Genomic DNA, 14,070 nt, shown 5'->3' on the forward strand with positions numbered 1-14,070 from the left:
AAATTCTTAAAGGGAAAAGTGTATTTTCATATACTTATATGAAAAAAATTATAAAATATAAATAGAAATTTATAAAATACAAAATTTAAGTAACTATTTAAAAATAATTAGTATTTAATATTCCTTTTGATCAAAAGTACTACCTATGACCATTCAAGTAGTACCTTTGACCATTTATATACTATGTTTTAATGATATAGGTACTATCTTTGATAATTTTAAGTATTACATTTGATGGATGAATGTATAAAACTTAAATTATTTTTAGTGAATGAGTTTTTATTTTATAATTATTTTTACACATTTTTTCCATTCTAATAAAATATTAAAAAAGAAACCAAGGCAGACATTTTTTAAGGCCCAACGACATGCGACAGGGCCCTGAAATTCGAGTTTGGCCCACAAAGTCCAGCCCACTCAACCTTCCATCTCTAGAGTCTAGACTCTACTCACCCGCAACCTCAGTCCTTCCACTGGTGAACCTTCGTCTCTCAGCTTCTCTTCCAACTTTCAACCCAAGACCATTAAACCTGTTGTGCAAATTTTCTAGGCTCCCAATCACTTCCTGAAAACCCTAATTTTAGAAATGGGGTCAATTAACTTCAACCCTTTCGGAAACTGGTTCCAGAAACCCCCAAACCCCATCCCTCCCATCAACCTCCTTTCGTGCAACCTCCTCAATACTCCCAAAACCCTAAACTTTGCTTCAATCAGCGGTTCAAATACGTCCAAAAAAACCCCAAAACCCGAAAAACCCTCGGATGAACCCGAGAAATACAAGAAAATGCTGGAGCAGTTCTTCTGGGAATCAGAAACAATGCCCGATTACAGACACGCTCCAGAAGTTGAGAGAGTCCTAAACGAAGACCCCAACTTCGAGAAGAAAGAGAACCCGACTGAAGAGGAAATTAGGGAGAACGAGAAGTGGTGGAATGAGTTCAGGAGCAGTCCAGTGGTGCAGTTCTTGGCTCGGGCAGAGGAAATTGCGACTAAGATGAACGAGATGGAGCTTGAAGAGAATGCGAATCCGTACTGGGATGAGGATAGGAAGCTGTGGCAGGCCGTGCCGCACGTGCCGGGGTTGGACGGCCGGCCGATGCCGCGGAAGGCAATAAAGACGAAGAAGGAATCTGATGACAAGTTTTGGGACTTTACCAGGCAGTTCTTTTTCGGGCTTTGGGGATTCCGGCAGCGCCCATACCCACCGGGCCGGCCTATTGATGTTGCTCAGGCTATTGGGTATAAGCGGCTCGAGAAGCGATATTATGATTGTGAGTTTTTCAATGCAGTTTCTAGTAAATTTTATGCGTTAGTGTTGCCTATTTCCAACTGTGGGCTATGAGGTATGATTAATGGATAGAGGTAGAGTTTTTCTCTGAGTTCCTTTTGATTATAAGAAAATGGTTCTTTTATCTTGCATTTATGTGTCAATGCCTACTGGTTTCATGCTTTGAACTTCTGTTATTGTTTTGAAAATTCTGAAGGGAAGTCGGTTGGTCAAACTTTGGATTCCAATTTGAGTGAATGAACAGAGTTTCTCTTTTTGAGTTAGCACAATTTCATCATGCCATGTCTTCTTGTTTTCCTTTGCCATGGGCTTCTTCCAACCAAAACACTTGCTTAGTATTGGCACCTTTTATACATTTGGTGGAATAGTAAATTGCAGGTTTCAACCTGTTTTTTGGCGTTGTTTTATTTTGTTTTGTTGTTTAATGTTTATATCTTGTTTTATTGTTATAGTTATAATGCGAAGCGGTGGGTGGTACTATAAGGATCGTTTGGGTCGGACACGAGGGCCATTGGAACTGATAACACTTAAAACTGCTTGGGGTGCTGGGATAATTGACAAAGACACTTTCATTTGGGGTGAGGACATGGATGAATGGGCACCGATACACATGGTTTATGGGTTGGAACCTGCTATTGCCACTTGGGAAGGTTTGTTATATTCCCTTTTTCCTATGGTGTTTCTTCTTATTCTTCCTTTTTCCCTTTTTAAAACCAGCTAAAGGTGTTGCTTCCAGTGGATGCTTTAGAAATATGTGGGCATGGTCATAGAAAGAAGAAGCTAACTTGTAATGTAATCGTTGCCATATCTGCTTGTAATGTAACCGTTGCCATATCTTCTTCGTCCCGTTCTTCTTAGGGGGAAGGGCCTTCTTCTTCTTCTACTCCTTTTTGGGTGCCAGATTCTTCTACTTTGTGGGCGAGGATTGCAGAGGGCCAACTCTGTGTTTGAAGCGTTGGGGAGGTTCCCCCGAGTGGGAAAAGGGCGCGCTGGAGGCAAGGGCCGATGTTGTAAAGGGGCCTCTATCCATGGTTCTACAAGATGGGTCAGAGGTGGTTTTCCCTGAGAATGCTTCCTCCAAAGAGGATACGCCCTCTGACAAGGAGCTTTCCAATTTCAAAGATTTCAGTAGATTTTTGGGAATGCCGATTGAGGGGTACGAAGAAAAAATAGTTTTGTTGTTAAAGAAGTTGAAGAAGATGACTGGTGGGGGGACACTCTATAAAAAGAGAAAAAAGAAAGCGGTGTTCGCATCGCGCTCTGAAAGGGAACTTAAGAGATTAGATTGTACGGTTAGCTATGGAGAGCTTGTGCTTGCGAATAGAAGGAGCGGCAGGAACAAATGGGAATTGATCCCTGTGGATTGATGAAGATCAAAATCCTCCCTTGGAATGTTAGAGGGCTCAACGACAGGGAGAAAAGGAGGATGATTAATTCAGTAGTTAGAGCCCAAAAGGCAGATTTAGTTTGTTTTCTAGAAACAAAGGTGCAGGAGATGTTGTTAAAGATGGTGAAAAGCTTGGGCACCGGGAGGTTTACGGACTGGGGGGCAGTTGATGCTGGGGGTGCCTCAAGAGGCATTCTGATTTTTTGGGACAATAGGGTTCTGGAACTCTTGGAGCTAGAGCAAGGTGTTTTTACCATATTAGGTCGCTTCAGGAATGTGAAAGATGGCTTTGTTTGGGTGTTCACTAGTGTCTATGGACCAGTCTTATCGAGGGAAAAAGAAGAGTTTTGGGAAGAGTTGGGCGCTATCAAAGGCCTGTGGGATGATCCCTGGTGCGTTGGGGGGGATTTTAATTCCATTAGATTTCCAGGGGAAATGAGGAATGGGCTCAATCTGATAGCAGAGATGAGAAGGTTCTCTGAGGTCATCGAGGAGTTTAGTCTAAAGGATTTGTTCTCTTCCAGTGGTCAGTTCACGTGGTATGGTGGCCTTAATTCTCAAGCAGCTTCAAGATTGGACCGCTTTCTAATCTCCAACGAGTGGGAGGATCACTTTTCGGGTGTTTTTCAAAGTGCTCTCCCTAGAATAGTCTTTGATCACTGCCCTATTTCCTTAGAGGGTGGGGGGGTTAAAAAATGCAAGACCCCCTTTCGCTTTGAGAATATGTGGCTTTTGTCGGATGGGTTCAAAGAGCTAGTTTGCGCGTGGTGGACAAGATATTTGGTTGCAGGGTCTAAACAACAACTACCTTGCTGAAAAGCTGAAAGCTCTTAAAAAGGATCTAAGAAGATGGAACAAAGAAGTTTTTGGTAATGTCTTTGCTAGAAAACCTGAGGCACTTTCTCGAATTCAGTTTTGGGATTCTAAGGAGAGTCTTAATCCCTTGTCCTTTGAGGAAGCAGAGGCTCGAATGGAGGATTTGGAGGAGTATAAAAAGTGCGTTTTATTGGAAGAAACTTTCTGGAGGCAAAAATCTAGGGAAACCTGGCTAAAGAAGGGTGATAAGAATACCAAATTCTTTCATAAGATGGCCAACGCCAAGGCGAGAAAGAACTTCTTATCCAAGGCGAATATTAATGGGGACTCCCTTACTAGTGAGGAAGATATCAAGTTTGGGGTGTGTAGGGCTTATAGGACTTTGTTATCGGAAACTGAGGACTAGAGACCGAGAATGGGGGATTTACAATTTCGTGTTCTGGGGACCGAAAGGGCCAGAAGCTTAGAGGAGCCTTTTTCAGAAAAAGAAGTGTTTGAAGCCCTATGCAGCCTCTTTGGAGATAAGGCGCTTGGTCCGAATGGCTTCTCCATGGCATTTTGGCAATTTTCCTGGGATTTTACCAAAGTTGAAATTTTGGCATTTTTTGGTGATTTTTTCTGCCTTGACACTTTTTAGAGGAGTCTGAACTCCATTTTTCTCGTTTTAATCCCAAAAAAAGGGGGTGCGAAAGAGTTGAAAGATTTCAGACCAATAAGTTTGGTTGGGAGCCTTTACAAATTACTTGCCAAAGTCTTGGCTAATAGGTTGAAACTAGTGTTGGGGAAGTGGTTTCAGAGTACCAGCATGCCTTCATTCAGAATAGGTAGATTCTAGATGCCACACTCATTGCAAATGAGGCTGTAGACTCTAGGTTGAAGGATAACATCTCTGGACTCCTTCTAAAATTGGACATTGAGAAGGCGTTTGATCATGTCAATTGGGATTGTCTTCTATCAATTATGTCCAAGATGGGGTTTGGGCAGAAGTGGATTAATTGGATCAGATGGTGCATCTCTATAGCTAATTTCTCAATTTTAATTAATGGAACCCTTTCAAACTTTTTTCGTAGCACTAGGGGTTTGAGACAAGGTGATCCATTATCCCCTTATCTCTTCTTATTAGTCATGGAAATTCTCAGCCAGCTGCTCTTTAGAGCCAGAAGTGGGGGTTACATTGAGGGGTTTAAGGTGGGAAAGAGTAATGGAGAAGGAAGGGATCTGCTCCATCTTCTGTTTGCTGACGATACCCTTTTATTCTGCAAGGCCAATAGTGTGCAGTTGCGTTACTTGAGTTGAGTGTTCTTATGGTTTGAGGCGATTTCTGGGTTAAAGGTGAACAGGGATAAAAGTGAGGCTATCCCTGTAAGAAGGGTTGATTCTTTGGAGATTATCGTCTCGGTTTTGGGTTGTAGGATTGGGAAGCTCCCTTCTTCTTATTTGGGTCTTCCCTTGGGAGCTCCTTTCAAATCATCAAGGGTGTGGGATATAGTGGAAGAGAGATTCAGAAAGCGATTGTCCTTGTGGAAGCGACAATATCTTTCCAAAGGGAGGAGGCTTACCTTGATAAAAAGCACTCTTTCAAGTCTCCCAATTTACTTAATGTCTCTCTTTGTCATTCCGCGGAAGGTGTGTACAAGACTTGAAAAGATCCAAAGAGACTTCCTGTGGGGCGGTGGCGCTTTAGAGAAAAAGACGCACTTGGTGAATTGGAGTGCGGTTTGTGCTGATATGAGACAGGGAGGCTTAGGTATTCGCAGTCTTGTGGCCCTAAATAAAGCTTTGCTTGGGAAATGGAGCTGGAAATTTGCTATAGAGAGGAATTCTTTGTGGAAACAAGTCATCATAGACAAATATGGGATGAAGGATGGAGGTTGGTGTTCGAGAGAAGTGAGGGGAGCCTATGTTGTGGGAGTGTGGAAAGCCATTAGAAAAGATTTGGAAAACATTCACTCTAGATCCCGCCTTGTCGTAGGGAATGAGAGGAAGGTCAAATTTTGGAAGGATTTGTGGTGTGAGGAGGACCAAGCTTTAAAAGATGTTTTCCCTAACTTATTTAGATTGGCGGTTAACAAGGATCAATGGGTGTGCGATGCTTGGGAGGAGGGTGGAGAGGTGGGAAGTTGTAATCCTTTGTTTTCATGACACTTTAACGATTGGGAAATGGAAGAGGTGGAGGGCTTGCTCTAAAAACTCCATCCTTTGGTTTTGCATAGTGATGTGGAGGATGTCTTGAGATGGAAGAATAACAAGAATGACTCCTTTTCTGTTAGATCTCTAAACTGTTCCCTGACAAATGCCTTTAGTGAACCTTTTTCTTGGAGCATTATATGGAGATCTTGGGCTCCCATGAGGGTAAGCTTTTTTGCTTGGGAAGCGTCTTGGAACAAAATTTTGACCATTGATCAGCTTAAAAGAAGGGGTTGGAATATGCCAAATTGGTGTTACTTGTGTAAAGTGGAAGAGGAAACTAGTGACCACTTGATCCTTTTTTGTAAGAAGGCTACAATGCTATGGAGCTTGCTTTTCTTTCTTTTTGATGTGCCATCCTGCATTCCTCAATCAAAAGGAATTTGATAGCCTGGCATGGTGCTTTTGTGAGTAAGAGAAAGGAAAAGGCTTGGAGGGCTGCCCCCTTTGTTTAATGTGGACTTTATGGAAGGAAAGAAATGAAAGAGTGTTCAATGACACTGAACGTTCCGACCAAGCTTTAAAACTTTCTTTTTTGTACACTTTTGTAAATTGGGATAGGGTGTATTTAGAGAATCATTCTTTGTCCTTGATTGATTTTATAGAGTGACTTTTGTCTAGATAGGAGAAAGGTTTTTCTTTCTTTTAGCCTAGCTTCTTAGGCATTGCTTGTATACTTCGTGTGTACTCTTTCCGCCTCTTCTAGGCTTTTCTAATACAATCTCTTATTTGCCTATCAAAAAAAAAGAAAAAAAAAATCTGCTATGTGCATAATTAGTGCCCCTATGTATTCTTGTCCACTTTTTATCAAATTAATCATCTTATGGTTAGATATTGAAACTTGTGTTTAAAATGAATTAATACTTGGCTTATTGGGGGATTTCCAGTCAGACTTGGTGCAGCGGCAACAGCTTTCCTCCACAAACTACAGAAAGGTATACCTCCTTGGGTTCCTCTTAAAGGGCATGAGAAGAAAACCTATAAGCAGCTCCAAGAAGAAGCAATAGAGAGCAAGAAACGTGATTTAGCAGTACTGGAAGCTAATGATGGTGTTTGGCCTGGAGTAAGAACTCCAAGTCATGCCCTATTTCTTTGGGCTAGTGGCTCTGAACTGACGACAATTTTGGAAGAGGACCATATGCCAAACAAATACATCCCAAAAGATCTTAGGTATATTTTTATGACACTCTTGTCCTTTCTTTTGCATTTGTTCTAGTGTAAGATAGTCCCATCTTGATGAATGCATCTCGATAATATCAGCTATAAAAGCCATACTCTATCTCTGTAGAATAGATTATTGTTACTGTTATTATTAACATATGATTTTGAATTACGTTTATAACAACTAGGAATATGAAGTATACATGTTATGTTTATGGATTAAGATCCTAAAAGTAAGTGCATTGTTTGTTATTGCTGCATGTTGTATCTGTATCTTCTTGTATTCAACAAAGGGGGGTTTGAAAGTTGAGGCCTCTCCACTTGTTTGGTATAGCTGGAGGGAGTATAATGGAATATACTTTGAAGAGGATGAGCACTCTGATCAGTTACTGAAACCGTTTTTTCAATTCCTTGTTTGAGTTGTATAGAGCTGTGTCTAGAAATGTCTGTATTATACACTTGGTTTCATTTATGGGATTGGTTAGGAGTTAGTGGTTGTAAATTGTAATATGATGTTCTCTTTACTTCTCTTTTAACTTTTGCCCTTTGGCATTTCTTATATATCTATATAGATATATATGTATGTATATCCTGTCCTTGGGTTGAGTCCCATTTGTTTTTGCCATGCACTTTTTAATTCAATCATTTTTATTGATGTGGTTGGTTAAGAATTGAGGGTTGTAACTTGTATCTGTCATTTTTCTTCTCTCTTAATTTTCACCTTTTGGCATTCCTAGTATAGCATGTGTACCTGGGTTGAGCCCACATTCTTTTTCTACATATTTTTTCATTCAATCTTTTTCTTTGCCTACCAAGAAGACAAAAAGGAAGAAGAAAAAAGTTTCTGTAGTTACTGTGCGTGTTGATTTCTATTAACACCTCTTGTAGCCAAGGGTCAATGTTCTATTTTTACTTGTGTGATTTTTAGTTTTCTCATGTTTCTTACTTACCTCTTTGATAACTGCATTTGCCTTTTAGAACAACAGTTGTTCTACAATGGCTATAATACGTTTGTTGTGGTTGCTTATATGAGGCAGGCTCCAATTGGCTGAAGTTATCCCTGGGTTGAGACCATGGGAGGTTTTAAGTGTAGAACAGGCAATGGATCAAATTACATATGGGGGAGAGTGGTACCGTGAACCTTTTGGTATGTTCACGACTGGTCCTCCGTATATCGAGAATTGGAATAATGATGTGAAGGTACATTCTTGCTTTCTGCTTCCTGCCTTTGTATATAACCTTTTGCACTCCCTGGAGCTTGAATGTTGCATTCAACTTAGCTACCAAGGGGAACCTCATGTTTTCTCACAACAATCTTAAAATGTAAAACTGTGGGTTTGGTAGTAAATTCCATAACTGAAGGCCAAAGAATTCTTATGCTAAATGTTTTGGATCAGCTACACTGGTCCTGTCTCACTCCACTCTCTTTGAGTGATGTTCATTATATCTTATACTTGTATGCGTTTGCTTTTTATTTGTGGCTGTATGGCATCTGTTTTCCTCAAATCATCATATTCTTGCCACATTGGTCTTCATCCTTCCCCCATTTGTTTTATATTTCTTACCCTTAAGAAGTTGAGAAACTTGCTCGATGCCTGCTACTTTACAGTACACAATGCATGATGTATAATCTATTATCTTATTATGTAATGTGTGCATAAACTTGTGAACTCCTTGTCTATACTGTGTTTGCATACAAGTCTGTATGGATGTATATAGCATGGCTACACGTTTCTTTGCTGTTATTGCATGGACTTCTGCTTAATGAAATGGGTGGAGGGAATATCAACATTTCCAAGGCAAGATTAGAATGGATGCAAAAGAACAACAATTATGTGTCTCAGCTTTTGTTGAAAGCTTTTTCTAAATTATGAGGATCAAATTTTATACTTTGTTTGAATCTTGGAAACAGTCAGGAGGAGGATAAGGAAAGGGGAAAAAGAAAGGAAAGAAAAAGAAAAACAGAAAAGCAAAAAATAAGTCTTGAGGTTAATAAATTTTTCTTGTGACTCTTTCTGCAACTTTAGTCAGTTTCTTAATGCAAAAATGAGCGGTTTGAAAATGCAAATTTGAGAAATTAAAATTCCTTTAGGGCACATTTGGTTGGCTGTATATATATATCTGGGATATCATTTTCAATGATCCTAGTGGATATCATATCCAATGGAAATGATATCCTAAGATATCGTATCTAATAGGATATGTCATACAATGTTCATGTTGGGTTTGTAGAAGGAATAAAAATAGAATGGAAAATATATTACATTTCAATGTTTGATGTTTTTCTTGAAAAATGAAAAGTATATTGTATCCTAGTGTTTAATACTAAAAAATTGTGAAATACCTCATGTTTAACATTATTTGGAAATCATTCTACAATTTATAACTTAGTGAGTAATTTTTTATTTCTTTGTTAACAACATTCATGACTAAAATATTTAAAATTTATAAGTAAAAATATTACGTTATATTGTTCAATACATAAAAGCATTTTGTATATATTAGATAATATTATATATTATTTTAGGTTGTGTTATACACATTTTTTTTAATTCTTTTCTTTTTCGAATTAAAAATTTAATTTTTTTAATCTAAGACTTTTTTATCAATGTTTTTTAATAATTTTATATTTGATTTAATACATTATATATTTTTCTTTCATTTCTTTACGAAAGTCAATAATTGCTTACCTTATTGAATGATATTGAGAATATCGGTTTTAAAATATGAAAATTTATCTTTATTTATTATAATTTACTATTTTTCTAATTGCGCCTCCCAACCAAATTTTCTGGCTTTGCCACTGACTGTCTAGGCTTTTTTCTTATTAAATTTTGCTTTTACATATAGGAAAATTAATCATGGAAATTGTCCCCCTAAACTCCTGCTATTAAAGATGGAAATTTAAATAATATTCTTAGAGGGGTTCATTTTGCAGTCTTTAGTTATTTGTTCCTAAACCTTTCTGGATATCTGCATAGATTCCCATCTCATTAATGATAAGGAGCCAATTGGTGTATGTGCCTTATTTGAAAGCTAACATGGCCCTTTTTGCAATCTTTGCTTGCAGAGAATGTTCTCAATTTTTTACAAGCTCTCCGCCAGAGTCTACAACAAACTGGTACGGACTGTTCCAGGTTTTGATACTATAATGGAAAAAGTTGATGCTGATGCTGCTGCAAGGGAAGCCATCCGGAGAGAGAAAAGAGCTGCGCAGAAGGCTGCAAAGGAGAAAGCTCTATATGATCGATTTCAGAAATGATCTATAGCTGCCTTTTTTAATTTCTTGGTCCTTAGGTAGATTTGGTGGTAAAGCCCTAAAATGCTGTCTTTGCATCATGTCAACTTGTGCATGAACCATTGGTTATCTTCATCTTAAGTAATACAAGGTGATATGGTTATTCAAAATAGCAGTGTATGATTTGATCTCCATGATATGTCAAATTTGAAACCCAGAACAGTAACACGTCTGCTTCACATTTGATTGAAGCTAAATGGCCTATACAATTTGGGAGGAGACTACATGGATGGATTGTTTCAAAGGGGGCTGGTATGCTTGGGGTCTTTGTTCTAAAATATCTTAGAGACTAGTTCAGTTGTGGGTGTTTTCTTCTTTCCTTTTCATTTTTTTTTTCCAGCTAGTAGGTTTGATCTCAGGTTCTTAGAATGAATTTGACATTTATTTTTTGATAAGCTTATTTGACATGTTTTTGATGCCCAGTTTTAGCTCAACTGCCCTTTGATCTGCATCATCCATGTCTCAATTCTTGGTGCCATTTTTTTTTCTTTAAGAGAAACATTGCTTCTTGCTTGTTGCCTTTGGAAAATAACATCAGCCATGTTGGCACTAGGTGGGATATTGGACTTAAAAGGTTCTGAAAGTGTGGGCAAATGGATGAAATTCTTTCTCATCTGAGCAGTCTGCTCAATTGGAGACGTGAGGCTTGGCTGAAGAGGGGATGGTGAGATATTCATATCTACTATGCTACCCCATAATGGGAAAGAGAAGTGAAGAAGGAGAACCCAAGGAACGTCTCTCCCTACCTCACAAGCTCTTGGATTCCATGGCTAAGGTTCACCAGGCTTACTTCGATGGATTTTGGGTGAGGCCGTGAGGGTGGGGTAGATATAAGTTGTGACTCTGTGAGGATGGTATAAACCTTAAGGACTGTTTTCCCACAACTTGGCATGGTGGGAATGCTTCTTGTGCACTTTGGGACCTCTTGATAGGCTCCTCTCTTTATGGACAGTAAACTTATGATGTCCCCCTCTACAGTTTGCCTAGACTTTGACATGGTTCTACAGAAGCGGGCAAAACAATGGTTTTAAAAAAAGAAAAAATGGCTACACATGCTGCTTTTGTGCATCATAAATAAATACCTCTGTAAGACTGTAACCCACTCTATTTAAATGATAAGCCTTTCCTGAATGCTCCACCGACCTCATTGGAATGAGAACCCTACTTAAACCGCCCTGTTTATGCCCCACCGACTGTCTTGGATTGAAAAAACCCCTTCTTAAACCTTCCAGGACACGTCTCTTCTTTTTAATGGAAGAAATAATATTAATAAAATGGCAGTGACAGACAACTGCTTGGAGTACGTGTTGCAAAGCAATAGCTCTTCACCAAAGGGGTCTTCCGACCACCCCTTTGCCTCTTAACTATATATGCCACAGACATAAAATGAAAATATTACAGATAACTCAAGATCCTAATCCAAAGTGAGAGAAAAATGGAAGACGGTGTTACTGATTCTGAGAGGTTGGTGCTGCCTTCGAAGCTAAACTCAAAAGTAGGGGCTAAACAAGAAGAAGCCAATGATTTTGAACCTGAGAAAAATGAAAAAGATGAAGAAAGAGCAGGCGGACTCATAAGCAATCTCATCTCCAACTTGGTCCCCAGATCCGTGGCAGGGGCAGGTGAAGAAGACAATGGAGGTGATACAGAGAACAGGAACAGAATCAGTGAGGGGAAGGATGAAGAGAAGGAAGGTGGGTTTATAAACCATCTCATTTCCAACTTGGTCTCTCCCTTGAGTCCCAGACCAAGGGAAGTTAATGAAGGAAAAGTTGAAGTTGAAAATGGGGGAAAAAGTAGTGATGGTGGGGGATGGTGTGAAAAAAAAGTAGTGATGGAAGGCGGTGGTGGCAGTGCTGGTGGAGGAGGGCTCATCAACAACCTCATCTCCAATATTTTTAATCAAAGTGAGGAAGATGGAGTGCACAAAGAAGACAGTGAAGAGGAGAAAGCGCATGTTGGGGAACAAAATGAACAGGTGAAGGGTAAGGAGGAAGGTGGTGGAGGGGGTATCATTAATAACCTGGTCTCTCACTTGCCTGCATCTCTTTCAGGTAATTCCCTTTATTTTCTTTGGGCCTCTTGAGGCATTTTTCCGTCCTATTTTGTCTAAAATAAACTTGATTTGGTATCTACCATACCTTATATTTGGACTTTGATATGGATTTTCTTTAATAGATGACAACTACTAAGTGCCCCAAGGCATAAAATCCCGATCTGCCTTGGTTGTCTAGGACTGAAACTGGTCCTGACCTTGAGTCAGTTACTTGAATGACTCATGAGTTATCATGAGTGAGTTTCCTGGGAAACTTTGTGATAGGGATGTCTCTTGGAATTTCATGGTGCAAGTTGATGAGTTTCTAATAATGTATATTGACATTGCCATTCTACACTTTTGTGAGCAGGGGATGCAGCACCGACGGCAGATGAGGCCTCCATTTTGATTCACTCCATTGTCCATGACTGAACAGAATGATATGTATGCCTACCGATTAAGACCTCCATTGTTAGGACTAGAGACTTCCCCTTCCTTGTTGTAGTGAGCACCCAGGATGTTTTCCCCCTGGCTGCTGCTGTTAGGCGCATTAATTTTGTGTTTTATGTTTTGTTTCTCTCCTTTGTTCCATATGATTTCTTTTTTTGTTTTTTAATTCTAAATACAGCAGTGAGAAATACAAAGCGGATAGTCCAGACCCATTAAAAAACCCCCGCTCTGATGGATCTAGTATTCAATCTCAGCTGCAATCACTTATGCTACCAGGCACTACATCAACCTCCCCGGCAGTTTGCTTGAGGAATTCAGTGATGGTGTAGTAGTGAAATGACACCTATCCCTCGTAGTCGTCATCTTTTGGCAGCACAGATGTGTATGATGTTGCATGAAAGCATGTAAGCGTAGTCTAAAAATGGGAACAACTTGAGGGTAGATGTTTGCGACATGTCTGCAGCCACTTTTGCTTCGGATACTCATCTCTCATGTTAGGGTGGCTAGGCCACAGAGTAAATGTATTTCAACCAAGTTACCAACCTAATATACCTTGCTTTCTACTGGTTTTGTTGCAATGGATTGCAAAGGGTAAAGCTTAGACGGTAGGCCATAGGCCCATATAAAACAAAGCAAGGGTGGTTTCAGCATTTTTCCAATTTCCCCTTTTTTTTCTTCCATGTTCTTACATGAGAAGGGAGGGTTGGATTTAGAAAGAACTTTTACATGGGCATGTCAAATAACTTTTATGTTTCATGGCTAAAAACCACTTTTATTACATTTATTTGGGATAAATTTATGTTTGACTATTGAATTAATGTTGAGAATTACCAAAGTAGTTTTATTAAATTTTGATGTTTTTAAAATTTTTCATTGAAAATTAAATTTGCTTTCAAGATCATGATTAAGACAACATATTTGTTTTTTTTTTTTTTTTTTTCTTGTTCACTCCTTCAAAACATAATAGATCTTATTGGATTTTCTTGTAAGTAAAAAAATAAATTGTTGGTCTTCTATTTAACTTTATTCCGGAAATAAAATAACATTTGGTTGAATATAACAAATCAAAATACTTAGTTTTTTTTATTTAGTTAAAATTGATATTTTGATATCAATTAATATAATTAAAGTGATCTTAATATCAATATATTCATATTAGTTATGTTGGTTAATATCAACATATTATTTTTAGTTAAATAAAAAAAGTCAAATATTTTATTTTTTCGCCAAAACATGATATAAAGATGGTATAGAATATAGCTTTTAAAATTTTTGGTTACAAAGCATGTTTGAAAACTGTTTTATGAAAGCAAATAACAACACTAATTTAGTATTATCTAAAAATAGTTTAGTTTTTTTATTGTGTTTTCTAAAAATGTTTCTTAAAAAATTATTTGAAAAAAATATAAAATATAAAATAAACAAACATACACATGCAATTCCCAAAT

The 14,070-nt window shown here is 38.5% G+C and overlaps 2 protein-coding genes across 2 annotated transcripts; both read left to right on the forward strand.

The window, feature by feature from the left end:
- The first annotated feature begins 447 nt into the window (after positions 1–447).
- Positions 448–10,381, forward strand: LOC117920822 (protein TIC 56, chloroplastic). The gene is made up of 5 exons (XM_034838468.1): positions 448–1,271; positions 1,741–1,938; positions 6,566–6,848; positions 7,877–8,039; positions 9,910–10,381. The coding sequence occupies exons 1-5, from the start codon at positions 587–589 to the stop codon at positions 10,099–10,101; spliced, it is 1,521 nt and encodes a 506-aa protein (XP_034694359.1). The 5' UTR covers positions 448–586; the 3' UTR covers positions 10,102–10,381.
- A 1,089-nt stretch (positions 10,382–11,470) lies between these two features.
- LOC117920019 lies at positions 11,471–13,187 on the forward strand. The gene is made up of 2 exons (XM_034837362.1): positions 11,471–12,191; positions 12,543–13,187. The coding sequence occupies exons 1-2, from the start codon at positions 11,573–11,575 to the stop codon at positions 12,602–12,604; spliced, it is 681 nt and encodes a 226-aa protein (XP_034693253.1). The 5' UTR covers positions 11,471–11,572; the 3' UTR covers positions 12,605–13,187.
- The last annotated feature ends 883 nt before the right edge of the window (positions 13,188–14,070 follow it).

This window comes from Vitis riparia, chromosome 8 (assembly GCF_004353265.1).
Source record: "Vitis riparia cultivar Riparia Gloire de Montpellier isolate 1030 chromosome 8, EGFV_Vit.rip_1.0, whole genome shotgun sequence".
NCBI lineage: Eukaryota > Viridiplantae > Streptophyta > Magnoliopsida > Vitales > Vitaceae > Vitis > Vitis riparia.